This window comes from Hipposideros armiger, unplaced genomic scaffold (assembly GCF_001890085.2).
Source record: "Hipposideros armiger isolate ML-2016 unplaced genomic scaffold, ASM189008v1 scaffold_31, whole genome shotgun sequence".
NCBI lineage: Eukaryota > Metazoa > Chordata > Mammalia > Chiroptera > Hipposideridae > Hipposideros > Hipposideros armiger.
The window spans coordinates 4,866,971-4,875,710 of NW_017731381.1; the positions used below are offsets into that span (position 1 = coordinate 4,866,971).

The window sequence follows — 8,740 nt, forward strand, 5'->3', positions numbered from 1 at the left end:
AAATTCAAGGCAACCAACCGAAGGAGAGAAGATACTTGTGAATGATACATTCGTAAGGGGCTAACAACCAAAAAATATAAAAAACTCATATAACTCAACAACAAAAAACAAACAATCCAATTAAAAAATGGGCAGGGGACCTGAACAGACACTTCTCCCAAGGAGACATACAAATGGCCAACAGATATATAGAAAGATGCTCAACTTCACCAGCTATCTGGGAAATGCAAGCCAAAACCACAATGAGATACCACCTCACACCTGACAAGTAAGAGCAAGACAAGTAATAACAAGTGTTGGGAAGGTCGTGGAGAAAAAAAACTCTTATACACTGCTGGGGGGAATGTAAATTGGTACAGCCACGATGGAAAACAGTATGGAGGTTCCTCAAAAAATTAAGAGTAGATTACATAAATGTTTAACCACTATGCTGTATCAATGAAATTAATATAAAATAATATTGAATGTTAAACAAATAAAATAAATTGAGAGTAGAGTTCCTATGTGACTCAGCAAACCCTCTTTTGGGTATCTACCCCCCAAAATCTGATAACATTTATTCGTAAAGATATATGTTCCCCTATGTTTACTGTAGCACTAGTCACAGTAGCCAAGACATGGAAACAACCTAAGTGTCATTCGATAGATGACTGGATAAAGAAGATATGGTACATAGATACCATGGAATATTTACTCAGCCATAAGAAAAGATGAAATACTGCCATTTATGAAAACATGGATGAATCTTGACAGTATCATGCTAAGTGAAATAAGTCAGATGGAAAAGGATAAGAAATCAGACATGATTTCACTATACAATGAAACACAGGTTAATTCCATGCAGTGAGATTATCATTATTTTTTAATTACTTTTTTTCTTCTACAAATTATATTGTCATTAAAATACAGAAAACATTACATAATTTTTTTCAGGAAAAAAATTATGTTTGCAAAAAGAGAGGGTTAGTTATGCGAGAGGAGGAGCCATCTCTGCAGAAGCCCAAGGCCCACGTAGAACAGGCCACGGAAGGAACAGGCTCAGGGGAGGGAACAAGGACTCTCGTGCCCAGGCCTGGCCAGTGCAGGCTGGGAGGAGCCCAGGATAGCCTGCCTTTCTTTCCTTCCCTCCTCACACCAGCTCTCCAGGGAAGTCTGTGCCAGACTTAGAGCTCACTGCTCTGGCCAGGGTCATGCCAACCCGGGCACTGCTGCCCATCCTGCTTCTTTGTGTGCTGCTGCTGCAGGCCCAGGGAGGGCCCCGTAACTGGAAGAGAATGCAGAGTAGGTGATGGGCTGGGGGCCATGATGGGGAGGAGGAAGAAGGGGCCGTGTCCAGCTGAGGGAGGACCTGGGATTGGAACCTTTCAGCACATCCTGCTCTGACCACAGCACTGTGAACGTTCTGGATCCTCCCAAACCATGGCCTTCCAGCCCCTTTAATGGCCATGGGGCTAGTGATGGGGTGGAGGGGAACCTGTATCTTTTTAATCTCCATTCCCAAAACCCAGAGACATATGGTACATACAATAGTGAAAGGTGCACAGGGCTGAGAATCAGAAGGGAAAACAAAACAACTATTCTTTGATTTATGCACATATGTAACAGGTCAACATCCAAAGGTGTTTATGAAAGGAGGTGTAGAATGAAAGGACATTGGGAAATTAGATTTTGGGGTGTACAGGATCAAGTTAAAGTTATCATCAGAGGGGCCAGAATGGTGACAATGGAAGAGAAATATGAAAAGTGTTATTTTGGGAGAGGGGCAGGGATGCTGACTGTGACAATGACAAGGGTAGAGGGGGTGGGGGAGGGAGAAGCAAGTGCATCGCTGGACCCTGCAAATTCGGGAAAGTGAGAGGATTTGTCAGATGTCTCAGACTTCACTGAGTTTTCAGGGTCAGAGTGCAGATTCTATGGGGGTGATTTCACTAAGGTCATGACTAACATGGGAGACGGGGTCCTGGAAGAGGCTATACGCTTGAAAGGGGTACTCTGTACGGGCTGGTTTCCTTGACCCTGCTCCTACTCAATTTCAGATATGCAGCTACCCACAGAAATCAAGGAGTGTGAGAAAAGAGTGAAAATACAGATGTGCAAACACCACTGTGAATATCACCAAGAATGCCAAGCAAATAACATATGCTGTTCAACCTTCTGCGGGAATGTTTGCCTGAACATCCTCTGAGAGGGAGAGGGGACTGGGCTGTGCATCCGGCTCCCCCAACCCTCTGTTTAAGACTGTGGCTGCCACCAAAGCACAAGAACCTCAACTCCCAGGCACAGGAGTGTCAACAGCAATGTCACCCTCCCCACTGTCTGAACTACTTGTTCCTGTCAAATAAACCAGAACAAACATCCAGCGACCTGCCTGGTTTCTTCCCAGTGCTTGTGATCACGGAGGACCCAGGACACACCCCAGAGTGTTCCCGCCTTTCTAGGATCGGGTCCCTGGTCTTTCTGTCCCTGTCATGCTTCTCTGCTCGCTCTCCCTTTGGCCCACGCACCCCTGCCAGGCCCCCAGGGCTCAGCCCCCTTGTTGCTCTGCTCACTGAACCAGCACTCCCAGGGGGAGAAACTGCTCATGTGTTGCATCTCCCAATGCTAAACAGAATGTTCCTCACCCTGCAGTCAGAAGGGCCTAGTTAACATGAGACAGGCGGAGGCTAGACCCTGGAGCACAGAGGAGGAGGCCCCCAAGGTGCCGCTTCTTAAACTTCATCTGACCTTGTCCCTTTCTCCCCATTCTCTTTGTGAAGCTCAGATAAGTCTGCTTTACAAGGAAGACAATGAATCGCAGAGAAGTTAAGTGACATGCCCAAGGCCCAAGGGAGTGAGGGGCCATTCACGATGTGGCTGGAGGAAGGTGTTCCCTCTGAACTCCTCTTATCATCAGCACAGAAGCCACAGGACATGGGTGACGATGTAGTGTTAGGCTGATGCTAGCAGTGGAGAAACTAATACAGAGATGGATAGGGCTTTACAAAAGTCATCACTTACATTTTGCTAAGTGAAATAAGTCAGTTGGAGAAAGGCAAATACCATATAATCTCATTTATATGTGGAATCTAAAGAACTGAATAAATGAGCAATGTAAACAGAAATAGTCTCAGAGATATAGAACTACCGTATTTGCCGGCGTATAAGACGACTGGGCGTATAAGACGACCCCCTAACATTTCCACTCAAAATACAGAGTTTGTTATATACTCGCCGTATAAGACTACCCCCTCTTCCGCACACCTTCCACACACCAAATAAAAGGTAAAACAATATCAGATTTGATTTCAACATTTATATTTATATTCAAATGCTTATGACATGCAGGAAAACTGTCACAAGGCTGTATGTAATCAAACATATACATAAATCGCGATTCGCGATTTTGCGCTATCATACTGGGTGTATGGTCGGCTGTGTGCGATTTTGCGAGTGTGGTAAAATCGCATAACAGCAAAATCGCATAACAGCCGAGCATACACCCAGCAGCGCTGCTGATGCCTGACGGTATGTGGAATGAAGTGGGCGGGCATCGGGAGGCCACTATGGCACGGGGCAAGCACTATGGGCAGTCTATCTGAAGTGTACCTGGCATATAAGACGACCCCCCACTTGGAGGCATATTTTTCAGGGCCAAAAAATCGTCTTATACGCCGGCAAATACGGTACTGATGGTTGCTAGATGGGAGAGGGGTGGGGATGAAGGAGAAAGGAAGGGATTAGACGGCATAAATTGGTAGCTACAATATTGCCACAGGGATATGAAAGAGAGTTTGGGGAATGTAATCAATAACGTTGTAAATATTTTGTAGGGTGTCAGGTGGTCACATGTCTTGTTAGGGAGACCACTTCATGGATGGAGTAGAGGCTTGATCACTGCACTGTACACCTGAATCTGACGTTGAATAATATTGTACGTCAACTATAATTGAATATATATATATATATATATATATATATATATATATATATATAGTCATGAGATGTGGAGTATAGTGTGGGAGTGGAGTCAAAGGAATTATAATAGATATGTATAGTATCGGGGGGAAGGGGTAGGTTGGGGAGGGGGTTGTCACTTTGTGAGGGGTGAAAAGTATATTGCACTGTTTTGTACACCTGAAGCTATAAAAAAAATTTTTTTAAGTCATCATATAAATGTTGGAGAAAAAATAGATATACAGGTCCTCCCCCACCTCTACAATCACCCAGGCTTCCAGGAAATGTGCATGTTGCGAGAAGAGAAGCTCCTGTAATTCCACAGTGTTCTGCTTCTACCTGTATTACCTGCAGCAATACAGGTAGAAGCTTAAAAAAGAAAGTACTCCTTGAATGGAATTCAGTGACAGTGTTCTATACGCTCCCAGTTTATGGCTTGGGGCAGAACCCACGGATCTACCAAACCAGAACCATGGTTACATTCTGAGTCTTTGAAATCTGTTCTGCTCATCATCTGCCCCTTGTGAAGGAGCTCTGCAGTTCCCAGACACCAGGAAGAAGAACCATCCGTCAATTACCAGTGCTTCCAACTTGAACATCTTTGAAGGTACGTGGAGAGCAGAGTGCCAGAGCTGAAAGTGTGAGCCTGCACACACTTTCATTGGTGGCGTGGTTAGATGAGTTCCCTGTGCAAATCGGGTGCCCAGATCATCCCAACACCATTCCTCTAGAGAAGAAATTATTGTCCTTGTTCAAATGGAGAAATTGAGACAGAGAAAGATGACATGGATGGACACCATGTCCCTTCATGTGTGACACCCTGAGAAGGACACTATGCATTGCCTACATAGTATTTCCAATGAGAATGCATAACCTGAGTCTCACTCATCCTGAAGAAATTTCAGACAAACCCCAACTCAGGAATGTTGAGTTGAAAGAAATGATTGGCTGTATTTGTGTTTTAAGTCTTCAGAAATTTCAACATCGTAACAGACAAAGGACATTACTGGGTAAATTTATACAATGGAATACTGATGGTAGATTAGATAAAAGTGTTAATGTTAAATTTAGTGAAGTTGACAATTGAACTATGATCATGTAAGAGAATGTCTTTTTTGTTAATACTCACTGAAGCATTATTCCTAAAGAAGGGACATGATATATGAGAGAGAGAGAGAGAGAGAGAGAGAGAGAGAGAGAGAGAGAGAAAGGAGGTAATCGGAGGTAAACACTTAAAATAGGTGAATCCGAGCAAATAGTATTCAGATGCTCTTTGTACTAGTCTTACTCTTTAACTTGGAAATTATTTCCAAATAATAGTTTTTTTAAAAGTTAAAGCCAACCCATTTAAGGCTTCATATGCCTCAGATTTTATTTTTTCACGTATGCCAAGAGGAAGATAAGTTTTGCCCTTCCAAAGAGCTTTGTACCTTTAAAACTGTCTCTAGGTTTTGTGCCTGCTTTTGAGCATTTGAAGGATTTCAACCAATGCATGTAGGTTATCTTCTGCTTGGTTGAAAACATTGAAGCAAAAATACTTTGAGGGAATATTTGAAAAAAACAATTACTCCACTGTGGCCATATAATTCAGAGTATTAACACTTCTTTGTCTTTGTTTCTTTTATCTTATTTTCTGTTTGTCTTTGTAGCCTGAATCACCAGTTTAGAAGTGAGAGAGGAGTGGGCAAAGGATTGGGAAATTTTTTAAAGTGTGCTTAATCTCCTCCTCAGAACCCTAAATGTCACCAAGAGGGAGCTTCCTAAAATAATAGCCAGTACCTATTTCATATATTGTGCCAGGTCCCAGACCCTCTCTCACTTTTTCTCCTTCACATCAATCTCCATTTATTATTATGTCTTTCTTTTACATATCTCGTTTATTGTATGTCCCCTCTATTAGAATATAAGATTTATGAAGGCGGGGATTTTTATCAGCTTCATCCATAACCATATTCTCAGTGTTTAGAATACTGCCTGACTTACAGTAGTCACTTAATATACATGTTTGTGGGACAAATAAATTTAGGACAGATGAATGAAGGATAGAATCTCACCCACTCACCAGAATTAATTCCAAATAGGGTTAAACGGTGAAAAAAAAAAAGACTACAACTAAGCCAATGAAATTAAATAACTTTCACCCCTTTGGACAAGAAAAGAGTCTGAGCTTACTAATAATAATAGCCAACATTTATTTTGCTCATTCTGTGTGCCAAGCCCTGTACTCAATGCTTCATATATTCAACATTTGTAATGTGGATACTAATATCACCCCCATTTTACAGATGGGGAAACTGAGGCTCTGAGAAGTTAGGTAGTTGGCCAATCACATGACTTATATTAAGATAAACATGTTGGGGTTGGGTTTCAAGCCCAGATCTCTCTTACCCCAGTGCCCATATTTTGTTCTTTGTCCTATGCTGTACTGATAGTCTTCTGTGTGGTAACAAATGGGAGAGAACTTCCCTCTTATGGCGAGACAAAATGTGTGCCTTGTTGGTAGAATAAACCAATCTTTTTTTTTTATTAAAGTTTATTGGGGTGACAATGTTTAGTAAAGTTACATAGGTTTCAGGTGCACAATTCTGTAATACATCATCTATATATCACATTGTGTGCTCACCACCCAAAGTCAGTTCTCCTTCCATCACCATGTATTTGACCCCCCTTTACCCTCATCTACCATCCTCTCCCCTTACCCTCTGGTTACCACTAAACTATTGTCTGTGTCAATGAGTTTTTGTTTCTTAATTTGTTTGTCTTGTTCCTTTGTTGTTTTCAGTTTTATATCCCACATATCAGTGAAATCACATGGTTCTCGAGTTTTTCTGTCTGACTTATTTCGCTTAGCATAATCATCTCAAGATCCATCCATGTTGTTGAAATTGGCACTATTTAATCTTTTCTTATGGCAAAATAATATTCCATTGTATATATGTACCACATCTTCTTTATCCAATCATCTATCGAAGGACACTTTGGTTGTTTCCATGTCTTGGTCACCGTAAATAAAGCTGCAATGAACATCAGAACACATATATCTTTATGGATAAATGTTTTCAGATTTTGGGGGTAGATACCCAGGAGAGGGATTGCTGGGTCATATGATAATTCTATTCTTAATTTTTTAAGGAACCTCCACATTGCCTTCCATAGTGGCTGCACCAGTCTGCATTCCCACCAACAGTGTATAAGGGTTCCTTTTTCTCCACAGCCTCTCCAACACTTGTTATTATTTGTCTTCTTGATGATAGCCATTCTAACTGGTGTGAGGTGTTATTTCATTGTGGTTTTTATTTGCATTTCTCTGATGACTAGTGATGTTGAGCATCTTTTCATATATCTATTGGCCATCTGTATGTCCTCTTTGGAGAAATGTCTATATAAAAACCAATCTTAATGGAGAAAACAATTGGCAACAACTATCTTGGGTTTGAAATGGGCATTATCCTTTACCCAGAACTTCTAGATTGACAGATTTGTGCTCTGAAGCTAATAATGCATTTAAACAAATGTTAGTTGCAAAAAAGTTCCCAGTGATTTTTTTTCCCCCTCTAGAGAAGAGAAATTTTCAGGTGCCTTATGATTAATGGGAAAATATTAATGATATGCGTAACTAGTGTGTTGGGAAAATATCCATGGGGAGTGTTACTGGTAATACATTGAAAGTATTGTCCTTTGTCTTATTTAAATTTATTCAGAAGAGTTACTTCTTTCTCTGACTCTGTAAGGGAGCTTGGGTATAGACCTTGACTTTTCTAGACACTGACTAAATTTAGCATATATAGAAAAAGTCTAAGCCTGTGCAATAGTCAAAACACTAAGCTTGAATTAAAATAATGGGCTTCCCCCACACCTAGAAACCTGCACTTGAGGAAGAGAGCATCAGTTCTTTTCTCTTTCCTGTCCTCCTGCAGCTGGCTAAGTGCCATTTTGGGGGTGGAGGAAGAAGAAGAAATAAGGGGGTCCAGATGGCTCTTTTGGCAGGAAGTATTGTGCCTTTGTATATGTGGAGCATATACATGTATATGTGCTTTCTGGGCTCAGTACTGATTAAAATGGACTCTGTCGTGGGTAATTTTCTGGGTTCTTTGAGTTTCTCCCAACCCCGACTGATGGAAGTTTCTCACCTGTGGTTCTCTTGATATGGCTGAATCCAGCTGAATCCTCTCCAGCTGGTCTGTTGTGACTCCTTTCCCAGACCCTAGGGATCTGGCCGCTCATTTTCTACTTCCTTCTGCTGAGGTCCCATGATCCTCCCGGGTAGCCTGCCTGGAATAACCTGGCACAGACCTACACTGGCTCTTGCTTGCATTCTTGGACCTATCAAATCAGCGCAAGCTCTTGTCTCTTTCTTGCGGCCATAGGTCACTTCAGCCAGCCTCTTACTCTTTTGTGTTCTCAGGGGTGACTCAGGCGCCTATCTACTCCATCTCCACAAACCCTTTGGGGAACATACACAGCTCAGTGGGAGGTATCCTTAAAGCCTTTCTAGTGGCTTGAGATTAAGAGAGCACAACATTCTTTAAAGAAAATCTGCTCAAGCGTCTCCTCCAAAAAAATATGTCCAATACCTGACCATTTCCCACCTTTCAAACAAGTACTAAAGGTTTTAAGAGTCTCTTAAGCACTTTTTCGGAACCTTTCTCATTCTCTCTCTTTTTTTTTTTTTTTAAAGATTTTTATTGGGGAATTGGGGGGATGGGAACAGTGTTGGGGAATTGGGGGAAGGGGAACAGACAAGTTGCTGTCATTTTGTTCTTCAGTCTAGTTGTGGAGGACGTTGCTTCACTGGCCCACGTTGGCA

General features: G+C 41.8%; 1 protein-coding gene across 2 annotated transcripts; it reads left to right on the forward strand.

Annotated features, from left to right (window-relative positions):
• Positions 1-1,190: 1,190 nt before the first annotated feature.
• On the forward strand, positions 1,191-2,185 carry WFDC10A (WAP four-disulfide core domain 10A). Of its 2 annotated transcripts, none has more exons than XM_019636927.1 (2): positions 1,191-1,281; positions 2,037-2,185. In XM_019636927.1, the coding sequence occupies exons 1-2, from the start codon at positions 1,191-1,193 to the stop codon at positions 2,183-2,185; spliced, it is 240 nt and encodes a 79-aa protein (XP_019492472.1). The 2 variants fall into 2 exon arrangements, with proteins under 2 accessions (XP_019492472.1, XP_019492473.1); XM_019636928.1 differs by having other exon boundaries at positions 2,055-2,185.
• The last annotated feature ends 6,555 nt before the right edge of the window (positions 2,186-8,740 follow it).